The following is a 25990-nucleotide window of genomic DNA, read 5'->3' on the forward strand; positions in this document are numbered from 1 at the left end:
AGCACCCCTGCACGTGGTTTGCACATTTGTACAGACATTAAGCATGAGAAAGTTGAAGCAGAAAGAGATTACACACAGCTTTGGAATTTGGGGATCATTATTAAATACTTTCCTTCCACCTGTCAGTTCACATTAATCATCTCTTACTAGCATAGTAAAAAATCTGTTACAATACTCACATAGATACGTGGTGTGTTTGATCCGCTACCATTTATTGCTCATTTATCCTTTTGCTTACATTTATTTTTCTGTTTATCATTAAGAACCCGGTTAGTTCATCTTTAATTGTTTTGTTGTGCAAGCATTTATCCCCTTGAAGTCCTGCTTAATTCTATAACAAGGCTATTTTATATGTTTGGTTTGCCTTATTGGTGTAATAAAAATATATTAATTTAAAAGGATGAGGCGGGGGAGTTCTGGTCATTTTTGTAAGGTACTGAATGTTGCACCGAGTAAACCCATCTCTGATACTGACTTGCTGTGTGGCCTGAAGCAAGTTATTAAATATTATTTATTATTATTACTATTTATATTGCAGTTGAACCTAGAGCAGGAGTGGCCAAACTTACTGGCCCTCCGAGCCACATACCGCAATCTTCAGAAGTTCAAGAGCCGGGGCACATCTGCCAGGAGCCGGGGGTTGAGGCTGCTGAAACCCCAAGCCCTGGCAGGTGCACCCCGCAGGGCTGAAATCCCAAGCCCCTCCTCCTCGCAGGGCTCAATTGAACCCACTGACTGTATGTGAGGACAGGGAATCTGTCAGGGTAGAGGGAATAGCACTGGGTAGATCAACAGGGGAACTGGGGTATATGAAAGTCAGGGGCAGAGAACTGGAGATGGTAGAGCATGTGCACTGGGATAGAAAAAAGTGCAATTAGTATCAGAGAGATGGGGAGTGCTTGACTGAGGACAGGGAGCAAGTGTCAGGAAATGTACAGCATGTTTCAGGATATTAGCGTCAGAGTAATGGGTCAGATGCTGGATGCTTCCTGATCACAGAGCTCACAATTGTAAATCAGAGAAGAAACTCACTCAGTGATGTAGAATCCTGCGTCCCAATCCTGCTGTCTTTAGGCAGGCAAAACAAACTTGCAATCAAGTGGAATTTTAGTTACCTACGGGCCTCTGCGGGGGAAACCTAAGGAAGCAAGATCTTGAAAGGGAAGAGAAAATATGAAGTACATCAAAGATATCCCAGTGAGATGCAGGTCTATAATTTTATAACTAGTTGGGGCATTCCATTTTGCATCATGTAAGAATACTGGCAACCTTGACACCTCAACAAAGAGCCATAGATCTGATTTATTTGTGCAATCAAAGTAAATGCCTGATGTGTTTAAATCACCTTTGATTCCCGTCCCTGACCTCAGAGTAGGGATTTTCTCGATACAGTTGGGCAAACAGAAAAGTCTTCAGTTTAAAACAATGCACCACAGCAGATAGCAATTTGATAGGCTATGGACTCGCCCTAGAAAGCCTGCCCCTTCAAACCTGCCAGGTCTCATTCGTTCTATTTTTAAGGAAGATCCTTTCACTTGGGATTTGTTTAATTAGAGACAAGCCCGAACCAAAACCCTGGATTCAAATCCCAAGCAGCTCAAATCCATCAATGCCCCCCAACCTGTGTGTGACCTTGAGTGCTATTGCAATATAAATACTGAATAAATATCTATGTAATAAGGCAGATCCATTGGGGAAGTTTGGATCTGGATTTCAAACTCCTACTGTCAGGGAAAGTTCAGATCCAAGGTTTTGGTTAAAAGAAAAGGAGGACTTGTGGCACCTTAGAGACTAACAAATTTATTTGAGCATAAGCTTTCGTGAGCTATAGCTCACTTCATCGGATGCATTTCGATGATTTTGGTTGAGGTTTTGGTTGAGCCCTTTATATAGATTCAAATTTCAAATCTGTGAGTTCAGGTTTGGAGCCAGGTCTCAAGTTCAGCTCCAGGTTTTGATTCAGCACTTTATGTGGATTCAAACTGGATTCAGCTCCACAGTTCATCTCAGATTTTTGGAACAGGCCTGTCTGTCTCTCATTTTAAGTATTTCCATTCTAAAATGAGAGATTTCTGGGTGCATTTAAAACCTGGATTTGTCATTGTGTATAATCTCCCCTTATTCAAACTGTCCCAGCCTGGCAGCCTTGCTTGCATTCTGCAGCTATACCAACCATCCCAGTGAGTGTATGTTTCTTTCCTGGTTTTCTGTTTGTCCTCTTTGCCCTCCTGCTGGAATTCGTTGCCTGTCTTTTTAAACAGCAGAAGCTGCCAATGCAGATCATCCAGTGAGTACGTGCAACACGTGCTTCATCAGCTTGCCAACGATTTAAAGAAACAGAAGTCAGTTTTAATAGGTCCTCAACCAAATAAGTGGATACCCTGGAGGAAAAATCGTGGTCCTATTTAATTTAATCAGAGGGAGTTTTATCATTCACTTGATGGTACTGGGATTTCGCCCTCCATTTTTTTAAAAGATCACAGGTGCCATAAAGTCAGTAATGTATTTACAGGAAGGAAGGCAAGAGACTTTTCTCCCCTCTTTCCCCTCACTAAACTGTCAATTCTCTGGCTCTAAATAGTTAATTTCCCACCCAGTGAACACCTTTCCTACCCCACTTCTGCTCATTATATTTGTCTGTGATTTGTACTGTCATTTGAAAACTATTGGGCAAAGCACAATTTGCATTGGCTTGGTCTGTACATTTCAGTCCCAGCATAAAGCTTATTTTTTCCATTCACTATACAGCGTGGCAAATATTTAAACCTAACAGAAGAGAACCCAGCTTTTTCTCTTTAATCTTACAGGCTGTGCTGAGATAACAGGAATAAAATGTAATTAACAACTAGTATTAGGAGAAAAAAAATTGGTTTAGTCAGTAAAGTCAGCAGATTTAAGGAGGCAAAATATAATTCCTTACATTGAAATGTGGCCATGACTCCTTGGCTGATACTACAGGTACCATGAAATCGTCACATGGCCAAGAATTTGGTTTGAACAAAAGACAGTATCTTCAGCCATACAGCACCCTCCGTGTTGGGGCACTGATTCAATACTGACTCTAAATCACCGACACCACTTCCTGCAGCCACTGGACGTTCTCTGGAGTAGCCTCATCCAAGTAACAACTAATTCTCAAAAAAGAACTGTCTGGCTAACTTTAATTTTATAAGCAAAATCATTCTTTTTGCCTTGAGACTGGTGTAAAATCTGCAGAAACTACAGAAATGTATTTATAGAGTAACTTAAAATCAAATGAATGAGATTTAAGTGGCTCATTTGAGCCAGCTGCTTAAATATCATATTTCAGACCAACGTGATACTATGTGGCTGAGATCTAGACAGTGTGAAAAGAGAGATTTATAATAAGAAGCTGGTGGTATTCCAGCAGGGCTGCTCTAGGTAATGCTCTCTCCACAGTGCAGTAACAGTACCCACTTTATATTATAAGAAACCTATTGCCAAGTCAGGCTGGTTTTTAAATCAGACTCTGGAAGGCTGCCTGATTTTGGTATGTGTCTGTCAAGTGGTAGCCAGAGAGCAGAACAGCTTTTATGAATTACTAATGATCCAATCCAATGGATGGAATTGCTCTGTGTGGATTTTGCATATTCCCCTAGCAGAGACTTGAAACAAGGCCCTGATACAGTAGGGTCTACACTGTGCTGGAAGTTGCTCTTTGCATACCTTGACTAGCGATGATGCCACATTTTAAACAAATTTGAGATTCAGGAAGTGGGGGAAGGAGAACAAGAATGAAATTCAAGCGTCCTTCAGCTACACTGAGAGAGTAAAGTTGAGGGGCACATCTCTCCTTGCCTCTCTAGTGGTTGCATCTATGTCTGACACTTGATCATGGGAGTGTATTTTGAACATATCACCCTATTGTAACCAGAAATAGAACAAGACAAGTCAGAACGTTAAAGAGTTTCTGCCTGCCCAGTTGTGCCACACTGGGGTTCAAAGCACATTTCCAAAGAGGAGAATATCTCCTCTTTATTTTATCTCTGTCACTTTCTGTTTGACCTCTGCCAACACCAGAACAGTAGCTGCTAGAGAGCTTTGCCTGATTGCTGGGAAGAGAAATCTAACAAGGAAGTCACAGCCGGGGGCAAGAAGCACAGGAGTTAGAGTCTCAAAAAGAGACCCGGCCCCCCCAGCCTGGCACCGCCCCCACCCCCCAGCGCGCACCCAGCCTGGCACCGCCCCCACCCCCAGAGCACCCAGCCTGGCACCGCCCCCGGCCCCCAGCCCGCACCCAGCCTGGCACCGCCCCCACCCCCCAGCGCGCACCCAGCCTGGCCCCGCCCCCCAGCGCGCACCCAGCCTGGCACCACCCCCACCCCCCAGCGCGCACCCAGTCTGGCACCGCCCCCACCCCCAGCGCACCCAGCCTGGCCCCGCCCCCGGCCCCGCCCCCAGCGCGCACCCAGCCTGGCCCCGCCCCCCAGCGCGCACCCAGCCTGGCACCGCCTCCACCCCCCAGCGCGCACCCAGCCTGGCCCCGCCCCCAGCGCGCCCCCAGCCTGGCACCGCCCCCCAGCGCGCCCCCAGCCTGGCACCGCCCCCACCCCCCACCGCGCACCCCGCCTGGCACCGCCCCCACCCCCAGCGCACCCAGCCTGGCCCCGCCCCCGGCCCCGCCCCCAGCGCGCACCCAGCCTGGCCCCGCCCCCCAGCGCGCACCCAGCCTGGCACCGCCTCCACCCCCCAGCGCGCACCCAGCCTGGCCCCGCCCCCCAGAGCGCACCCAGCCTGGCACCGCCCCCGGCCCCGCCCCCCAGCGCGCCCCCAGCCTGGCACCGCCCCCGGCCCCGCCCCCCAGCGCGCCCCCAGCCTGGCACTGAACACTCCACCTTCCCCGGGCCCCAAAGGGGTAAGCCCGGCCTTGTCTGTCGTAAAGTGTCGTGCTCCGGGTCAGGCTCCGCTTTCCGGCCGCGCTCGGTTTGCGGCAGTTCGGGCGGGCGCGCGCGGAAGCGGGGCTCTGCTCTGGGCCGGGCGGAGGTTAGGCGCGCAGGCCGGGGATGAGGGCCCCCCGGCGGGGCGGCTGGTAGCTCCAGGCCGCGGGCGACTCCAGGCCCCCCCGCCCCCCATGTGGCTGCAGCAGCGGCTGAAGGGCTTCCCGGGGCTGCTCTCCAGCAGCTGGGCCCGGCGCCTCCTGGCCCTGCTCGGCTTCCTGCTCGTGGCCTACTGGTACCTGGGGGGCGCCCGGCCGCGCCTGCCCTGGGGCGCCGGGGAGCCGCGGGGCGGGGAGGCCGGGCTCTGTCTCCAGGCCGAGACGCGGGCCTGGCCGGGGCTGGAGGAGCGCGGCGATGCCCTGAGGCTGCGCCTCCCCGGGGACGGCGCCCCGGCGGCTGCGGGGGGGCCCCCGGCCCTAGCGGGCAACGGCTTCCTCCTGCTGGACGTCGCCGCCAACCGGCTCTGGGTGTCCGCCGGGGCCTCCGCGGCCGGCCCGGCCCACGCCACCGACTACCCGGCGCTGGTGCAGCTCAGGGCGGTGAGCGGGCAGGCTGAGGCCCGGGCCGCGGTGGCGGTGCTGCGGGACGGGGCGGTGCGGCGGCTGCGGTGCATCCAGAGCGGGCAGGGGCCGGCTGCCGCCCAAGCCCCCGCCCGCGACTGCGTGACGGTCCGGGAGGAGCTGCTGGCCCACCGCAGCCGGCCCCATCTCTACCTGCAGCGGATCCACATCGCCAACCCCACCGAGAGGGTCAGCGCCTTCGAGGCCTCCGCCCCTTCCTCCCCCTCCTCTGCCCTGGGAGCCAAGTTCGCCACCAGCCTGGAGAAGGTGGGGGACCGGCAGTTCCTGTTCTCCTCCGGCCGGGTGCTCCTTGCTCGCAGCTCCAAGGTGGTGCTGGTGGTGGTGGCTGCCAAGAAACTGGTGACCCGGGTGCAGGTGGCACCCAAGTCTCACTTCCACGAGACAGTGCTGTCCGTTGTATACACCTCGGAGCCCATAGAGCCCTCCGGCCTGGAGGAAACCTTCAGCAAGCTGAGGGAGTTGGCTAAGAAGGAGATGCTGGAGGTGATGCAGATGGGGGTTGAGGAGCTGGTCCAGGAGCACCAGCAGACTTGGTCCGATTTGTTTATTTCAGGTAAGGAGAGCGAGGTTCTTGAAAACCAAGTAGCAAGAGCACCCCCTTGTATTAGCAGGTGAGCTCCACCCACAACATTCTGGTCACTTATGAAGCATTTCAGCTCACATGAAATTTCATCCTTCCTCTGAGACTGTTAAAGGGACAGTAGGGATGTCTCAGGTTGTTAATAACCTAATGCTTTTTGCTCAAAGCACTTCAAAGGTAGCTAAACATTATTGGATAAAAGAAAAGGAGTATTTGTGGCACCTTAGAGACTAACATTTATTTAAGCATAAGATTATTATATATAGTAATATATATACACTATATTAGATAAAGAAGCAAAGGTTAAGGAGAGAACTTTAAGAAGTGGCTTCTGATTTCTATTCCCTGCTCTAGATCTGTCACTGGCTTGCTTTGTAATCTGAAGCAAGTCAGAGGCCAAAACTAAGTAACCTCTGATCCTGGCTGCCCAATCTGAGAAACCTTAGTCTAGTTTTTCAGAAGTTCTTACTACCCACAACTTTAATTAAAGTTAATGGGACCGACGGGCTGAATACTAAGACAGTCTCACTTAATAGGTCTGGAAGAGACCTTGAGAGGTCATCTCATCCAGCCCTGTGTGCTGAGACAGAACCAAGTATACCTAGACCATCCCTGACAAGTGTGTGTCTAACCCCTTCTTAAAAACTTCCAATGATGGGGATTCCACAATCTCCCCTGAAAGCCTATTCCAGTACTTAAATACCCTTAAAGTTAGGTTAAATATTAGGAAAAACTTTCTAAGTCTTTCTGGCTGCAGATTAAGCCCATTACTTCTTGTCCTACCTTAAATGGACATGGAGAACAATTGATATCTGTCCTTTTTATAACAGGCCTTAACATATCTTAAGATTTATCAAGTTCCTCCCCCCCCCCCCCAGACTAAACATACCCATTTTTAACCTTTCCTCAGAGGTAATCTATTGTTACAGGCTGGAAATCAATTCTAGGGATCAGTAGGATGAGACTACAAAGTACCTAATAAATCTGGTAAATTACAGTTCGTTTTGCTTTTCAAAAAGCATGGAAAATCCAACTACATTAATAAGGAAGTTAATCACTGTTACACATACATCCACAGGGTCTCAGAGCAACAGAAGTTCTTCTAACTTAACTAGAGAGAATTCAACCACAGACGCGCTTAACCAAGAGCTCCTTGGTTTCTCCAGGAACAATGTAATAGTCCTGTACTTGCTTTAGACTGGGTAGGGTTGGTTAACACTAAGTTAATGTCAGTTATGTGAGTGTACTGGAACAGAAGTAGCCTTGATGGGTCCCCATGTGTTATACGTGTGTACAGTTATGGGGAAAGGGAGTCTAAGTCTCCCTTCACAGGATATGTATCTTGCCCATTAAAATTTCCTCTGGGCTGAAACTTAGTACAAGGTGTCCACAAAGCAATTTTTTTTAAAAAAAGAGAAAAATGCAACTTTTCCTGTTTTGATTTATAATAAATGGGACATGATCAGGCCCCTAATTTGTTCCATTCACTTCAGTGTTTTCAAAACAAGTTAAAATGGAAGATACCAGAGTAAGAAATGGCTGAGCACTGGCAGCCAAGCGTGAGCTTTTGCACTCAGTTCGTCACCCTCACACCAACATCTGTGTAGCTGTTGGCACCAGTGTCTGCAAATCTGAACTTCCCGTTTTCTCTATTTAAACACTTGTTGACAGACCGGTGTGACATTGAGTGATTTTTTTTTCTATATTGCAGGGGTCGAAATGAGAAAGATTACAGATTCCCACACACCATCCAGCAAGACTGTCAATATGACTCTCTACTACGTCCTATCTTGCATGCCAGCTCCTCTGCTGGATCCACTCATTAGTGGTGAGGACAGAGAAAAAATGGAAGCCAACTTGAACTATGCTGACCACTGCTTCAGTGGCCATGCAACCATGCATGCAGAGAACCTGTGGCCCGAGAAGCTGTCCAGTGTTCCTCAGATCCTGCAGCTCTCAGACTTGTGGAAGCTGACTCTCCAGAAGCGGGGATGCAAGAGCCTGGTGGCCGCTGGGGTCCATGGACTCATGCAGGGCATGGTGCTCAGCTTTGGAGGTCTGCAGTTCACAGAAAACCATCTCCAGTTTCAGGCTGACCCTGATGTGCTTCACAACAGCTATTCGCTGCGTGGGATCCACTATAACAAAGACCTGATTAACCTGGCTGTTCTGCTGGATGCTGAAGGAAAGCCCTTCCTGCACGTGTCTGTGAAGTTCCAGGACAAGCCAGTTAGGCTATATGCCTGCGAGGCAGGCTGCTTGAATGAGCCTGTGGAGTTGACCTCTGAGCTGCGGGGTCACACCTTCCCTGTCATGGTGACTCAGCCTATCACACCATTACTTTATATATCTACAGACCTGACCCATCTGCAGGACCTGAGACACACGCTACATCTGAAAGCTATCCTGGCCCATGAGGAGCACATGGCCAAGCAGTACCCAGGTTTACCCTTCCTGTTCTGGTTCAGTGTGGCCTCGTTAATCACACTCTTCCACCTGTTTCTGTTCAAACTCATCTACAATGAATACTGTGGGCCAGGAGCCAAGCCACTCTTCAGGAGTAAGGTATAAAGCTGCCACTCTCCACTCTTTTCTTGGGAGCCAAGTTATCAGCCTGATTTTGTCAGCTGTTCTTAGGGAGGTTCTCTCTGGTTGTGAAAGGGTTTTGAATCTGTCTTAATGTGTGTATGTGCGTGCGCACGTGCACACTTGCACCAGAAAGGTGACACTTCTTGCAAGACAGTAGGATTAGGTCAGGGAGACTGCAAGACTCAACCATTAGCAAAATAAATCCATTGTTATTCCTTGTAAAAACCTTCGGATGGCTACCGTTTAAAGCAGACATCTTTCACTGCAGAAACTTGGAGGTTTGTTTGTATTAACACTACAGTTGCAGCAGTGACACCATATGGTGTTTGTCATGCAATTATACAGTAGTGGTATGCTAGTGACAAAGCTGTGTGCTTTTTCCATGGAGTACTCTTATCCCTACTGTTGTGTGGGCATTGCTTGCCCACTTGTCTGCCGTGAGTGAATTGTGTAGTATGGAAATTCACACACATGCAAGCTCCTGCCCTAGTCCAGATGCTTATTTGTTGGGTCTGTGGATAAATATTCTATACTTGTAGTCACTGCGTGGTTCTCACTGAATGTCACCTTTACCAGCCTCAGTTTGGAGAAGTACAAAACCAATATTAGTTCTCCTGCTATTTAGACTAAATATAGAGCCATCCTGAAGGCAGGACAGAGTGTTCTTTCCTGAAAGCTGGGATTTGGATCCCAAGATTTTTTGCACCTCCCAGCTGCATAAGGGCTTTGAGTACTTGGTTTACTAAGGTACCTTCAGATTAGTGGCCAGGGTGACTTGGCATAGTCAAGGGCAATAGTGGAAGAGATGGAAAATTAGTACAGAACAGGGACTAGGAAACATTCTTCTGCTCTTAGTACCAATATTTTCTAGTTGCACCTTACTGGCATGGGTGGGAAAATGAAAAATTAGATTGACTTGCTGTGTGAGCCAAGTGCATTGTTCAAAACTCCTCTCTAAGTTCAGTTTTAAGACTTAACTGCGGAATTGTTGTGTGTGTTTATTTGGTGACTGTTTATTAATAGAGAAGTGCTCAGGGGAAACATTCTGGCTTCAGATTGTCCTGCTTTTCTAAATCAGAAAAGCAAATTCAATGAAGGTTAGCTGAGACTGGACTAGACACTGGACTTAGGTTAATGCTCACAAAATAAGAGGGAGTTGGAGATGGACTTTCAAGGAGATTCTCTCATATGCAAGTAACTTATTGGCTCCCTGACTGCTGTTGGGAGACTGATCCTGAGTGGTGCTGAACACATGCATTCCTGTGAGGTCATTGGGAGTTGAAGGTTCTCTAGCACTTGTGGCTAGACTCCAGCTAGACATAGGAAGATGTAGATTAAATGTACAGATCACAAATCTGCAGACAGTTGCATTCTTTCTCCAGTTTCATGATCTCCCTGAGATCATGATCAAAATATTAATGCAAAGGGAAAAGTGCTCAGGAAGTCATTTGTACTGTGGTGTGTGCTACATCCTGGAACTCAAACTGGCTCATGACCCTTATTCACTGCTGTCTATATCTCTCTCTCTTCCTTTGCTACTGAAGGATCGGGGAGACCTTCTGCCTTTTACATAATGGATTGTGTTCACCATTACAGCTTATTAGCACTGACACTATCCATTGAATTAGAGAAACTGCACAGCCATAGACTTGGAGCTGAGTAAGCATCTGTTTCTTGCATTGGTGCTCTTTGCTTTGCAAGGAGTCATGCAACGTCCAGCAGATTAGCTCATTCAATGTCTTGGGCTGGAGCCAGCTACAATGAAGATGGTACAGATCCTCTGTGGTCTAATGACAGCTCCATGCCACAGACAGGGATGAAGTGAAATCTGTTGAAATATAAGGTTTCTGTAGCTGTAAGCAAGATAACACCTTGTTTTATTAATTGCACAGGAAGATCCCAGTGTCTGAGCAAGTGAACTAACAGTCCTGCTTTCAGCCTCCATTTGCACAAGACACCTAGTGCCTGACCGTTCTGCGGCTGAGAACAAGGACCTTCTGAAAGCAACAACCCTTTTGTGCTTTGTTAAGAGGGGAATCCGTGACTTGGAAAGTTTATGGTTATTCAAGGATTTACACTAGAAGCTCATGTATCACTGGGGTGTCTTTTTCTGGGTAATGTGTTCAGTTCCATAAGATTAATCCATGTGGTGAGGAATATATGAAAATGAGTCCTTTGATTCTTTTTAACTTTACAGGAAAATAAAGAATGAGCGTTCTCTTCAGAGTTAACCTAATAAGAAAATTCTTTAATTCAATAGCACTTCTCCTTTCTAGAATGCATTTTAATTTATTGCACTGCGGGGCGGGGCGGGCCAGGATGTTAATTTTGCATTCAAATGTATAGCAAACACCCACTTAAACTGTACATATAAGTGCTGGTGTAACGAGCTTAGCTCATCCTCTGATTATAGAGTGCAAAATAATCAGTTTAATGAAGTGATTTCTGGGTTATATTTGGAAATGCTGACCTGCCAATTTTCTGTTCTGAGCATAATATTGAGACTTTGTGCATTGGTATGTTTTGGCTTCTGGGGAGGCATCCTACTTTATAGTGATTTGAAAATTTTGATTTTTAAAATTCCAAAGCTGTTTTTAAATAAATACCTTTCAGTCTACACATGTTATGGTTCACTTTTTCCATAGGTTAAAAAGAAAAAGTAGCACCTTCTGGAAATGGAGTGCCAGCAGCTCTAGTTACAGCCAGAACCAAGGACACTATTGAAGTGGGTTTGGATTTAAGGGGAAAAATAATTAAATAGGGAAAAATGGTGGGGGAAAGGGCCAAGAACTCCAAACTGTCTCTAAATCACGGATCAAAGTAAAATTTTGCACACCCAATAGCTAGATGTTGAGAAACTTATTTCCAGGCAATGACCTTTTTAGAAAGAACAAAAGATGCTATTCCTCAGTACTTTGAGAAGCAGAATACAGACAGTACAACTTCAGCCTTGCCCAGTATATTCCATATAGAATGGGTGGAGAAGGAACCAGGTGTTAAGATAAACTCGCTTTTTCTTTGTTTTCCCTGCTATGCCATAGGCCAAAAAGGATCCCTTGAGCCACCCCTGAAGACTTGTCTCAAAGCAGAAATATTTACTCATTTTATATTTTAAGGTTGAGATTTTCAAGCAGCCTAGGAAATTTAAACATCTTCCATTAATTTTAAATGTCTAGGTACCCTAGATTATCTGGGAAATCTTAACCTGTGTTTTAAAGTCAATATTTTAAACTGAACTCTCAGAAGATATGTTGTAGGGAAATGCCAAACTAATGAGATCTGATCCTGTGGTATTTCTACTATCCACTAAAACAGTCTGAGTTTAGTTATGTGAAACAGGGTCACGTCCATGGTGTCAGTAAAAGTTTCCTCAGTTAACTTATTCAGTGCTCCTGCTGCCATTTAGATGATTGAGAAGACCTTCTTAGTATACCCTCCCCTTCCCCCGAGGCCCCCCCCCCAAAAAAAATTACTCAAGGCACAGTTTGCAAAACCTCTCAGGGCAATAGTCAGATAGTGCCAGAAAAGGGAATAAGAGCAGCGAATTTACTTGCTGTAAGCTAATACCACACTAGAAACTAGTGCTTCTGGAAAAACTCTCTGTAACAAGATTTTATCTGAAGGACTGATCAATGGTTTATCTGTTCAGCAGCAGCACCTTGTATCTTATTTCCCTGCACAGTATTGAAGAGAACACGATGTGTCTGAATTACTAGGAAAGTAGACTCCTACTTCTTTACTACTTAAAGATGAGGGCAGTTCATGGTCAGGGGTTTCTCAGTGTTAAGTTCAGTACTTTGTTCTGGAAACTAAGCACAAGACTAACTGCCAAGGAATTTCTGATGAGAATAAATGACCTGTCTTCAGAGCTGTCTCCAAGTAATAGAATGAGGTGCTTGCAACACTGGAAAGAAACACATTACCAGTTCTTCTAAGGTAGATAGCAGCAGACCAAGCATGCTCAGTTACAAGCAGGGCTGCTAAGGCTGCCCAACTCTTTCCATTCCAAGACCCTGTTTTCAATTACTAATACCAGCTTTACCAAACTTTTAGCATTCAGGTTGAAATTTTCCATGCTGCATGTTGCCTCAAGCTCATTTTTGGGGGAGTGGAGGGGGCAGGGAAATGTTTCTGAGAATGAAGAAAATATTGCTTTGCATACTTTAAAAGAAATTCTGGTCAATTTTTTTTTTTTAACAGCTCTAGTGCCCCCCCATGTGCTTGAGCAGGGAGCTGAAATTTGGGGAGGGGATAGCCATTGTGTCAGGGATGTGACTTCCTGTCCCTGTGAAAATCCATCCAAATTTGGCCAAGTTATAAGGTGTTGAAAAATTGCTTCTCACACGCTCAAACTTCTTAACAGGTGAGCGGTTAGAGTCCCTGAAGACTTGATCTGCCATGGGCAAGCTCTAGCTTTGGGCTGAACAGGACTTTCCCTGCACACGCAGCTCTGGTTTGTGGCAGGCCACGCCATGCTGGCTCTCAGCACCTGAACAAAGCATAGGGAGACTTTCTCCAGTACTCCCATTGACCCCTCCCTGGCCCAGCAGCATGATGGAAGAACCTGCCTGATTAGAATGCAGAGGGGACAAAAGCTGGGCAGGGGGAGTAGATTGGGACAGAGAGCAGGACTGGAGGCTAGTGGGAAGGGACAGGGAATTGGGCTGGGCATAGGAAAGTGGGAGCCAAGGGGAGGGCTGGGACTGGCTGGGCAAGGAGCCGTAGGTGGGGGTGGATTGAGATTGGATGAGAAGGCAATGGGGACTAGCTGGGCAAGGAGACTGAGAATGGGAACTGGGGTGTGGTGGGAGCTTTAAGGACGACCTATCTAAAAGGCACTAGGGAGAACTGGGACTGGCTGAGCAAGCAGACTAGCACAAGAAGCCCAGGGGATGGGGGAAGACACTGAGATTGGAGGGAAATGAGAACCGGGAGCTACTGGGGATGGGGAATGTGGGTGAGGAAGAGAGATTGGACCTGGGAGGAGGCTGGGAGTTGAGACTGGCTGAGTAAGGGAATGGATACTGGGAAGGGACTGAGATCAGAGGAGGTGGGGAAGAGAAACTAAACTACTGAGGAAAGGAGACAGATCTGATTAGGAGACAGAGGAGAACTGGGACTGTCTGGACAACCAGACTAGGACATGAAGAGGACACATTGGATGAGGAACCTGGGGAGGGAGATAGGGACTGGTGGGGTGACTGGAGGCCAGGGCTGGGGAGAGATAGATCAGATGTGGGGGTGGGGAGTCTGGTAATTTGGAGGGATGGGACTAGGACTTGCTGGGCAAGGACACTGGGCTGAGACATCTGAGGAGTGGAGACTGGGACTGGCTAGGTAACGGAATGGGACTGGAAGGAGAAACCAAAGATGAGGAATGGGCAGGTTGGAGGATACAAAAAAGTGTCAAACTTAGGGGAAGATGACTCTGTTCCCACTAGAACACACCACTACAGAGCCAAGGAAGGAACTCCCTATTCCCTCTGCTGTCAGCAAATAACCAAAATGCACTGGCAAAATGTTCCACCCCAGCCTGTGCTGGTCCACATGGAGGCTGACAACCTACTACTACTACTACAACAACAACAACTGGTTACTCAGTTAGCTCTGTGGTGGATCTGAAGGTTGCACACATGGCTGATGAGCCATGAGGATGTCAATATGCTCCATCAACTTTGTTTATTCAGTTTGCTTTTTCTAAAGCCTCAGAAATCACACAGAGATCTGTTAAAGATTATTAAAGTTGCGAAAAGTCTAAGGAATGCCAGAATTAAGGGTACCTGTGTAACCTTAATGTAGCCCTCCTGTGCATATGCGTTATGACAGTCAATTATATAATCAGATACTATTTCTTTTCTTGCAGTGCACAGGATGGGCTTGTTCTGAGAATGAATCAGGGTTGTGTAGTAAGATTTGTTCATTTTTAGCAGAAATTGGAAGATATGTCCGGCCGAGGCAGGGGATTGGAAGAACAGAAAGGATGGTCTCATGGTTAAAGAAGTTGAACATTGCTCTGCAGAACTGGATTCTATCCCTGCTTCAGCAACAGAGTTCCTACGTGATGTTGGACAAGTCACTTAAACCCAAATTTTTTATAGGTGGTCGCTAACTGTGTTCCTCATTTTCTGGGTTGAGTTGAGTCCTGTGGCCTGACTTGTTAAAGTGCTGGACACTTAAAGCTGCACCTGAAATTCATAGGAACTGTGCTTTGAACATGTGAAGTGCTACAAAATGCTAAATACTCTGAAAAATCAGGTCCTGTCTTCAAATTTGGCACCCCAAATTAGTGGATACTCTTTACCTTAATCTGTGCATCATTTCCCTGTCTGTAAAATGGGGATAATACCACTCCTCACCTCCCTGGGCATTGGGAAAATAAATGTATTAATATTGGTGAAGCATTCAGAGCCTATAGTGATGAGCACCATAGAAAAGTCCATGAAGAATTAACAATTGTGTCTTCAAAGCAGGATTTGAATAGTGTGCACTAAATAAGGCCTGGGGCCACACACTCAACAATGAGGAGAAACAAAATAGTGAATAATTTTTCATTAAATAAGGACCCTCCATTCTGTGCACTTGAGGCTGGAGTCCTGTGGAAAAAAATAGTATATGATCATGTAATTGAACACTTGCATGGGCAATCTTAATTCTATCGTTTCCTGACTTGAGTGCTTGGCTTTGGCAATTTTAGCTAGCTTTCTCCATGTGCATCACAGCTGCCTTCGCCATGGTCCCCATCACCACAGATGCAGTAAGAGCCTGAAGGCTCTTGGATTTCTGTCATCCAAGTTTATTATACAAAATGATTCCCCAAGGCCTATTGCGCTTTGTATTCCAAGTTAGTTGCCTTACATTCAGTACAGAGCACCAGACAGCAGCAGTGGGGCACGTTAGGGAATGCGAAGCAGAGGGGAGGATGAATCACAATTATAGGAACTGGGCAGCAAAAAACAAAGCAAACACACACAAGCCACTTCCACCCCCCAAGCTTTTGAACATGCCAGTCTGTTGAGAAGGGAGCAGGGAACTGCCAGGGGCCAAATGATGGAGCATCTGGTCTGATCCTATTCACATTTACCCATGTGTTAGACATCATTAGCTTACTCAGTCTTCTGCTCCCATCAGCAGCCCCCTGCATCCTCCTGAGGGGGGTCTTGGTGAAGAGATCCTACGGTAACATTGCTCCTAAGAGTTACACATTGCCATGGGTGATGGAAAGTAGAATGGGGCCACGGGCCTTTCTGCAAGAGCCTGAGCCTATTGCAGAAGTCACAAGGAGCTGAGGACAGTTGTGGGTTAGGTGAGTCACACACCCCCTGTGGAGGCATAGGTAAACAAACAAGATGATTTTTAGAAAAGCTGAAACTCCATCCTCAGGCCCTCCTGAAGGGCATGGACAGGATTTGGCCTTAAATCTTGTTTGTTCTCTCCATCTCAATGAGTTGCACCCTTTTGCGTTTGATTTTCCAATAGCTTACTTTCCAAGTACAGTTTGTGGAAAATCTTCTGAAAAGCAGATTTCAACAGCTACTATGTTAATGTTTTTGCTACCCCAAGAGCGAGTGAGCTAACAGGGAGACAGCAAGTAGCAGGCATTAAAACTCTTCATATAGTAAGAACTAAATATATTGCAAGAAAAATTTGTTCTTATGCTTCAGTAGAATCGCACACACACAGGGCTGTCCCTGCTTGGTCTTTTTCTGAAGTTCCGTGATCTGTTTTGGGTCTGTGCAGCATCTGGAATGAGAGGATGGGATAAAAAGACTAATGAAGATGACATGAGCCTATAGCAGCCCTCTGTGAATTGGGTCCTTGATCATCATTGGCCTCAGCTGCAGTTTGGAGCTTTTAGCCTCTCCACCAATGAACATCAAAAGAGTTTCTGGGGCACAATTATTCCAGGGAAGCTACTTCAGCTCAGTTAGACTTGCTCACATACATATTGATGACTAGACCCGGAAAGAGGTGGGTGAGCTGTCAGTACCAATCACAAGCGGGAGAAAACAGAAGGCTTTCAGGGGGTTCTGCAAATGCATCCGATAAAGTGAGCTGTAGCTCACGAAAGCTTATGCTCTAATAAATTTGTTAGTCTCTAAGGTGCCACAAGTACTCCTTTTCTTTTTGCGAATACAGACTAACACGGCTGCTACTCTGAAACAAGAGACATTGTAATCTATCTGTTCCCTTTGTCTGAAAACATCCATGCAATTGTATTTTATTGTAAAACAACGGATCCAGTGCTCCCTTAGGAAACAACAGCACCCACAACTCTGACCACCACCAATCAGTATATAAAGTACAGAGCCCTGATAATCTCTACAATAGGGAGCGTGCACAGAATTTCTTAAAAGAAAATGTGTGTTAAGGAATCAGATGCCAGTTTTAAGAATTCCTTGGAATCTTATAAAGCAGACTAAGGAAAGTATTGCACAATACCTTGGCAGTGCCAGTTCACTAGGCAGCCGTGGTACCACTAACAGACATATCTGAGTTGGAGAGTGATTTGGAAGCAGACACACATTTGATTAAATTCCTTTCTTGGTTAAACTAGCGAAACTCTGGAGTAACTCCAATGGAATCCCAGGGCTATAAATCTGGAGTAATAACAGATGAATTTGGCATTGATTTGTTCAGATGTTTAAGCTTTGAACGTTATATTTGTTTTAGTCTGATTTACTTCAGTGGAAATTTTGCCTGAGTAAGGAATGTAGGATCCAGCTTTAAATAGACCTAATAACTAATTTTCTCTTCTTCCTCCTTGAAATGCCTTGCCAAGCCCCTGCCTCATTTTTCTTTTCATCCCAGATCAGAAGGGGTTCACACTGTTCCTATTACAATTGCTGGAGGTCATTTTTTGAATTGAATGTGATAGGCTCTCAAATCATTGCATCTGCAAATATCTACTCAAAAAGGCTGATGAAAGAGAAAGGACCTTTCTGGTTCTATATTTGTACTGGTGGGGTTATTAATTTAGCAGGGGTGCAGAACACGACCTGAGTCAGCTGACACTCCGCTTCCCTTACAGAGGTCAGCCCCTTTGCAGCAATCCAGCTGTTCAGAAAATGAGCAATGTGTCTGAGAAAGGAGTTACTGAAACCACTTGTTAAGTGAAACTGGTGAAGAAGAAGGGATGAATCAAAGTGTCACCGTTAGGAAGTCATGGAAAGAACATGACATCATAACCTTTGCCTGGCCTTCCCACCACCAACCGTTAAATCAGTCAGAACAAGAAGCTGGTGAGTCAAAGACATGTTATGGGATGACTGAAAATAGTTGTGTGTGTGAGAAATCTAGTGCTTAGAGTCCTGGGTTCCATTCCCAGCTCTATCTCTGTCCCACGGGAGAGTTGGGCAGTTTCTTTTCATCTCTCTGTGGTTCACAAATGCACTACAGAAAATTAGATGGCTCACAGGGGTATGGGGAAGCTCAGCTATAAGTGCCTCTGTGCTATAAAAGAGACACACAAATGAGGCCATTGACTTCCCCAATAGCTTACAATTAAAGTGATCATCCATGTTAGTAAATGTTCACAGCAATTAATGCTGGTGAAGTAAATAGGCATAGTAAAAAACAACAACACTTTTCCTGTACACCAAAACCTCCAAAAATTGAATTCTGTGTTCTACCCAGATAAATACATCACCCTAGAAAGTACTGCTTCAGATTAAACAGTAACTTTATCATCTCCATTCACTGAGGCTGTTTTAACTCTTCTTCGGTGCTGTTCTCTGTTAATAAAGAGTGGGTCTGATATTATCCTGCTGGTTTGACAGCCTCTCTGTTCCACAGGATGGTTTCTGGGAAGCATATGAGAATGGTTCTTCCAAGAGAGGCAGTGTGGATAAATCACCAGTGGCAGTCACAATAGTGCTGTGAAATAAGTGTACAGAAAATCAAAATCTTGTCACATTTCAGACTCGTCTCTGGTAGTAGTGTGTCCCCATGCTACATGGCTGGTAGGTTTGGGGGTGAAATGCTGGAGATTCTTTTTTGAGATCTTTTTAGATTGCAAAATCTGAGGCAGGGACTGTGTCTACCTCAGTGTTTGAACAGTATCTAGCACAATCAGGGTCCCAACCTGATTTTGGCATATGGGCGCTACCATACAAGAATGTAAGAGCTGCCATAGTGGGTCACACCATGGTCCATCTTGCCCAGTATCCAGTCCCTGACAGTGGCCCATACACAGAGATTCAGGAGGAGTGTACAGAACAGGACAATTATGAAGGGATACACTTCTGGAAGTCAGAAGTTTAGCACCCTGAAATGGGGCAGCCTCCCTGACCATCTTAGCTAATGGACATTGATGGACCTAGCCTCCATAAACTTATTCATAATTTTTTTTTACCCCAGTTACGCTTCTGGCCATCACAACATCCCCTGGCATTGAGTTCCACAGGTTAGTTGTGTGAAATATACACACAAGTAATGCAACAAAATAATAATAATTTTCTGTGTGCTTAATGGAGGGAAAGTGAAAAGTGGACATCGCTGGTTCCTATTCCTCACCCAGAACTGTCTATAAGATGAAAACCAAAATTAAGGGCTTAAATTTTCAGGAGTGCTGAGCACAGTCAGTTTGCCTATTGACTTTCACTGTAGGTGCTCAGCACTTCTGAAAAGCAGAGCATAAAACAAAGTATGAAACATGGTCTAGTGGTTAAAGTGTCAGCTCTGGACCTCTGACTATACCTGGGCCAAGAAATCTGGATCTTGCCTAAAAAGAATCGACTGCCCCTGCTGTAGACCTCTCCATTCCCTATCGAGCTCAGGCCTGGCCCGTCTTGGGCGCTTCAGCACCCAGGACAGAGGTGCTGGCCTTCTTCCCCGGGCCCCTCCAGCCGTCCTAGCACCCCTGGCTGGAGCAAGGCTGCTGCTCAGAACAGGAGCCAGGATGTGTCGGATTCACACCAGCGTCGCAGGAGAGCTGCACTTTAGGAGTCACTCAAACACCGCCCGGGTTTGGCGCTGCGTAAAGACGCCCAGGCAGCCCCCGCGACGAGCCAGCCTGCTTCTGATTCAGCCTGGAGGCTTGTCCTGATGCAGCCAAGAGCTGGAAGCCCGGGGCCTCTGACCCAGGCCCACAGGGGACAAGTGAAAAAATATTGACCCTGGCTCAGCGCAGCCCCTTTCTCCAGGGGAACCTGGCTTCGGGGAGCCAGCCCGGTCCTTCCAGCCCGCAAGGAGAGCGCGCCAGACCCCTGCGATGATCTCCCGGGGAGGAAATGGGCCCTCACCGGTCTAGCTCCTCCAGGAGCGCCTCTCCCCAAGGGCTGGGCCGCTGCCTGCGCCTCACACCCACCCAGCCGGCCGGGGACCCTCCAGGCCTCGCCGCCCAGGATAAAAGAGCCGGGGGAAGTTCGGGCCGGACTAGGTCGCAGCTCGCCTGCGCCCCCATCACCCCTGGGGCTGTGGATGCCTCTGGCAGCCGGCTCCCATGTCGGGGGCAGGCCGCAGGGGTCGCTTCCTCGCCTCCGCTTCCCTGGGGGGGAAACCGACCGGCAGCCAGGTCCAGGAGGCAGCCGGAGCCCGGAAGGGAAGGATCGCGGAGCAAGTGGAGTCCGGCCTCTGCCGAAGCGGCAGGTGGGTTCGGGAAGGGGGAGAGAGAAGCCAGGGCTGGTGGGGCAGGAGGAGGGAGGAGAAGCCAGGGCTGGAAATCTAGGAGATTCTGGGGGAAGTGTGCGCGGAGGGTAGGACTGAAGCCCAGGGGCATTTGCCCGTGGGGGGGGGGGGGGAAGGAGGGCAGGAGCGTATCCCTACTGATGACAGGTTTCAGAGTAGCAGTCGTGTTAGTCTGTATTCGCAAAAAGAAAAGGAGGACTTGTGGCACCTTAGAGACTAACAAATTTATTAGAGCATAAGCTTTTGTGAGTTACAGCTCACTTCATCGGATGAAGTGAGCTGTAGCTCACGAAAGCTTATGCTCTAATAAATTTGTTAGTCTCTAAGGTGCCACACGTCCTCCTTTTCTTTCTACTGATGACAGTTACACTAGGGGGAAAGGGGTGGGCTTCGTTTCATGGCAGCACCGGCTGGGGCTTCCCCAAGCTACCCAGGTGCGTGGTTTCCTCAGAGGCCCGAAGTGCTCCGCTGGGAGTGGGGGGAGAAATGGGTGGATGGTTTTTATTTAAACCACAGGATCCCGGGGCACTTTCGAATCTCCTCCCTTCCCCGGAAATTGGGTTTCCCCATGGATATAGCTCCTTAGTGACCGCTTACCCCGAGGCGAGAGCCAGGGACTCCCCACGAAGGGTCGGACGAGCTCAGAGGGGACACATGGGGGGGGAGCTCCCCATATTTCTTGCAAAGTCCTTGACTCTGGGCCCGTTCGCCCCGCGAGTTTAGAACCGGGGGAGTCACGGTTGGGCTGCAGGGGCGCGACCCCACGGGTGCGTTGGTTAGCGGGGTTATCCTGAGTTAGACTTTCGAAATAACGCCAGCCACGAAGCGCAGCGCTAGACCGCCCGAGGCGCGCAACCCCACAGCGAGCTACCCCGCGGGAGAAGACGGGGGGGAAGCCCCCACCTGGCTGGAGGGGCAGGAACGATTTTAAAGAACAGAAGTTGGGCTAGGGGCCCCTGATGCTGAGAAATGGCCGAAAGCCGGCGGCCCGATCCTGATGCAGCTGATAAAATTGGTAAAATTCTCACTGCACTTGAATAGGACGGATCGACCCCGTTTCCTACGGGCCGCGAACGGCCCTTGAAACCGGGGGGAAGCTTGCTGAGCCCCCGGCCGGGCCAAGGGAGACCCGGCTACCAAATACATTCTACCCCCTTTGACAGCTGATTCGGTACCGTACCCTCCCTTCTTGGGCGAAGGGAATTATTCTCGCCGAGCTCACACAAGCCTTTGCGTAAATATATAAACCTCAAACTAACAGTTTAAATAGCGTCTCTCTCGTGTCTGATTTTATACGCATGCTTAAAATACCGTGATCTTTAAATACGCAATAACCCCCATGCGATTAATAATCGGAATGACAAACTGGGATATTTATTACGCATTTAATTTATGTTATTTGAATACTGAATCATTTGGTAAAATGATGACGACTTGGGTCAGAATCCGAACATACTGTAAAATAAATGTGGACATAAGATTTGAGTGCAGTACATGGAAATATTTAAAAACGCTCCGGACCGGGTTTAATGTTCAGTACCGAATTTCTGCTCGAATAGCAGGGCTGATTTAAGATCTAGTTTGATGTTGCTGCTTTCCAACAGCGCTGGGATAGCTGAGAGGAGTTAACGAGCGTGTTAACCGAGTAAAACGTCTAGCGACAATTCACACCATTGCATCTTTGCAAACGCATCTTAACAAACACAAGCAAGCCCATCACCTCTAGGTTTGGGCTCTCAAACCAAAAAATCTGTCCGCAATGACCCTTGTGTGCGGAAAAGCAGGCAGGATAAAGTCAAGACAAGGTTTTATTTTTATCCTCCTAATATTTTTGGATAGTTTCAAAAGTAGTAAAACGATTGACAAAGGGGAGAAGCATTTTATATGCAAGCAACCGTTAGAGAGAAAATCAAAAAGTGAATAATAATTAGGAGTATAAAGCTTTGGAATACAGCCGTCTGGGTGTATGCTGGGAGTAGTATTTTCTCTACCCCCCCTCCCGCCCCGTTTATATTAGATTGGTAAATGTCAGTAATAAGGAGCATATTTACATGACTATTTTTCATCCGCAAGGACATTTTTTCTTCTTCTTTCTAATAACGAAAGCCAAAGAGATCAGGAGACGCCTCTGATCTGCCCGAGACCTGCCTGTGTTGAGAAATACCGTTTTAGTGTCTTTTTAATGATCCTTCTGCTATAAATCCAATACCATCCATCCAACGCAATAGGAAATCTGAGGGAGGTTTGGCATGCGAATTTGCTTAAATTCACATTTACTGCATACAACAAACCAAGCAAAGGAGGAGAACTGGACAAACTGTCTCCTCGCTGGAGCTCTCCAGCTCCCCAGTATCGGTATCAAGGGCCGGATCCCGCCCCCATAGGAGTCACTGGCAAAGCTCGGTGGTGATCAGTTCCCAGCCTGCTTGTGGGTTTGATCAGAGCCATCCCAGTAACAGGTTATGAATGACTGATGACTGGTTCTGTTCCATGTTACTGATCACTCTGCCATAGAACTGATTGAGCATGGATGATCCCAGCAGCACGGATGAGAATGGCACAATATTTACAAGGACTATTTTTTTAAATAAAAGCACCAAATATCGAGTTCACTTATTCACCAGCATGGGGACAACTGGGGAAGATTCATCCAAAGGTCTGCATGTCCTAAAGGTTTCACACATTTTAGCACACATGGTTCTACATCTGAAAATTCATACCAGAAAATTAATTCTCCCGTTTAAAATGTTTCAGTCATCCCGAGCCAGATCCAAAGCATCTTCGCCTGGACTTCAATGGGACTGGATCAGGCCACCAATGAAGGAGCAAAACCAAATACCATGCGACTTAGGTGACCAATTCTAGAATACATGAGTCAGGACAGTCTCTATGTGTTCTGTATGGCCCTGAGCAGGCTGAGAGAGCTAAACAATTCCCCCCCACCAAGTTTCCATTTTAAGCAGCCTTATGCAGTAAGGCAGGATAAAAGAAACAACAAATATTTTAATAACCTTTGAAAAATTCTCAGATGATGCATGTCCCCATGCGCTCTGCATTTAACACATGCAAGTTCTGAAGTGTCTCCAATTCTGCTAGTATATTTCCAGTGAGTGGAAGAATTGTTCTAATGATCCAATTCCTTCTTTTCCTCCTCTCTCTCTCTCTCCCCCCCCCCTAGATGTTCTCCCAACTCTGGAGGTAGCAGAACAGTCCAGAGGATTTTGGCAGCATGCATGGTCTCCCTGTTTACCCTCCTAGGAGCCATCTCTCTTGATTTAAGCAGTAGTTTTGAAATGTGGAGAAACACGGAGAAAGCTCTTCAGGAATTTTCCTCTTGTGAGAATCTTTTGGCTATTCGCCTTATAGTTCTCCTCCAGGAGGAAAGACATATCTGCTGTTGGGACCAACCAGCTAGGAGGAATGGATCTTGGCATGTTCAGCTACTGGAAAAGTTAAACTCTCTCTGCCAAGAGACCAAGGAGACATCATACAGCAAGAACTATCAATGCACGGAAGAGAAAGGATCTGCCTGTGGGATTTACATCACTAAAATGAGACAAAGATTAAACAACACCTGGGATATTGAGCCTGGTGTGGTGTTGTCTGGAGTTATCTCAGAATTGCTGGAGGCTTTTGATAGCCCCAGTGAGGACCTGATAACTGTGAGATCCAACCCTGACTGGGCAGATGTGATGTCCCTTAGACTCATACTTAGAATAAAGGAAGTCATCCTCCGAGCTAATGAGATGCCCAAGGTATCACCACCACCTAGAAGCTTGCAGTCAGCATGGCAGGCAGTCACCACCATTCTGAATTATGCCATCTTCTCATCAGAGAACGTACAGACATGCTGGATGGAGAACATGAACCTGTCACGCTATTTCACTCACTATGAAGGCATTTCTCTTTTCATCCCATTCCTGGGCGCATCCCCACCAATTCCCAGCAGAAGCCTGGCCAAGGAACTCAATTATGTACAGAGCTGCTTATTACAGAAAGGGCACGAAAAACTCCAGAGGAAGTCTAAGGAAATCATCTCCACAATTAGCCTTAAGATCACACTACTGGTGATAGCCTGCCTCATGTACCCCATAGTCCTGGTGTCCTTTAAGCAAATGACAGATTGGATCCAGAATTATGCCAGGAGCCTTAAAGAAAGAACAGAAGACTTAAAGAAGGAGAGGCGGCTGGTTGAGGACCTCCTGCACCAGATGTTACCAAAATCTGTGGCAAAGCAGCTGAGGAAACACAAACATGTTCAGGCAGAAAACTACGACCAGGTAAGTCCATAATGTATAGTGTGACTAGGAGAGTCATGGCAGCCTGGATGGAAAGCTATGGAAAAGATCTGACTTTATTTAAAAGAGTCTCTACCTGGTTTCCATTGTTGTGCGTGTGATTCTGCATCCACCATTAACTGTGGGTGGAAATCCTACCATTCAACAGATGCTTTAAAAACGGATTTGCAGAATCGGATGGTGCAAAAAGAAAGGCTGGTTTTTAAAAGTCCAGCTCTAACTATTAAAGGCCCTGCTTCTATAAACTGTTCTGTTGGGGCTTAAGGGACCACTCACTTGGGTCGGCTGGCAGGATGGAGTCCTAAGTCTGAACCGCCTGGTTCCAAGATGAAAAGAACCACCATGGCAGAATGGGCCAAATTCTGCCTTCGATTACATCTCTGTAGCTGCACATCAGTGGGCTTGCCTGGATGTAACTGAAATCAGAATTTGGACCCGTAACTTTGACAGAAGGACAACAGGGCCGGACTAACTTTGGGTTGCTATTGCACTGAAGTCAATGGGGTTACAGGGATTTAACCAAGGACCGAGTTTGACCAGGATCTGCATTCTCTGTAACATCATATTGCACCTTGTGTTCTGTCGCTAATTCCACATTTAGGCGGTTGGCTGAGGGCTGGAGCTGGGAGACCTCCACAAACGTAATTTTCTTCGGCCATGTCTATAATCATCTCTTAGCCAAATGACACACACTTGGCTAGTTCATTCCATCCTTCTCAGTCATTTCCCCCAACCACTTTTTGTTGCTCTTCTCTGAGCTCTATCCAGTTTGTCAAAATGAGTTCAAGGAGATCTGCCAGAGGATTTCCCCCACTTCATGCATCTGGCTTCTACACAAAGCCAGCTAGTGAGACATTTATACTGTCTGCACTGAAGAGCCCATAACAAAGATCATCACCCTGCAGAAATCCTGTTTACTGGACACTCCTTTGCTTTCAGCTGACACACAAAAAACGAATATTTGCATTTAATTTCTAGGTGTCATTACACAAATAATAACCTATAATTAGACAATTACATATAATTAACCATAGCTGTGCCATCAAAAGCAGCTAAACCAAGGCAGAGGGGGTTTAAAATAAACCATCTGGCATTATAATTGCTACTAACATAAAACAAAAAAAAGCCCTAACCATCAATTGCAATTTAAGGAGCTGATACTGATCAGGTGCTGTCACAGGATAGTGAATGATTTGTCAAGGCCATTAACACACATTTTCTTTTTCATGCCAGTTGTGAAGGGTTGTTTTTAAAATGCATCTTGCCTTCTCAGTAAGTTCTTTGATTAACAAGAGTAGGAAAAACAGGCTTTAGTGAAGGGAAAAAATGCCCAGTTATTAATATTTCCTACTGTGAAAA

The 25990-nt window shown here is 46.8% G+C and overlaps 1 protein-coding gene across 1 annotated transcript; it reads left to right on the plus strand.

Moving 5' to 3' along the window:
• The first annotated feature begins 5092 nt into the window (after nucleotides 1-5092).
• On the plus strand, nucleotides 5093-11325 carry KIAA2013 (KIAA2013 ortholog). The gene is made up of 3 exons (XM_038377011.2): nucleotides 5093-6092; nucleotides 7831-8684; nucleotides 10601-11325. The coding sequence occupies exons 1-3, from the start codon at nucleotides 5093-5095 to the stop codon at nucleotides 10616-10618; spliced, it is 1872 nt and encodes a 623-aa protein (XP_038232939.1). The 3' UTR covers nucleotides 10619-11325.
• Nucleotides 11326-25990: the final 14665 nt, after the last annotated feature.

The sequence above is a fragment of the Dermochelys coriacea genome, chromosome 18 (genome assembly GCF_009764565.3).
Source record: "Dermochelys coriacea isolate rDerCor1 chromosome 18, rDerCor1.pri.v4, whole genome shotgun sequence".
NCBI lineage: Eukaryota > Metazoa > Chordata > Testudines > Dermochelyidae > Dermochelys > Dermochelys coriacea.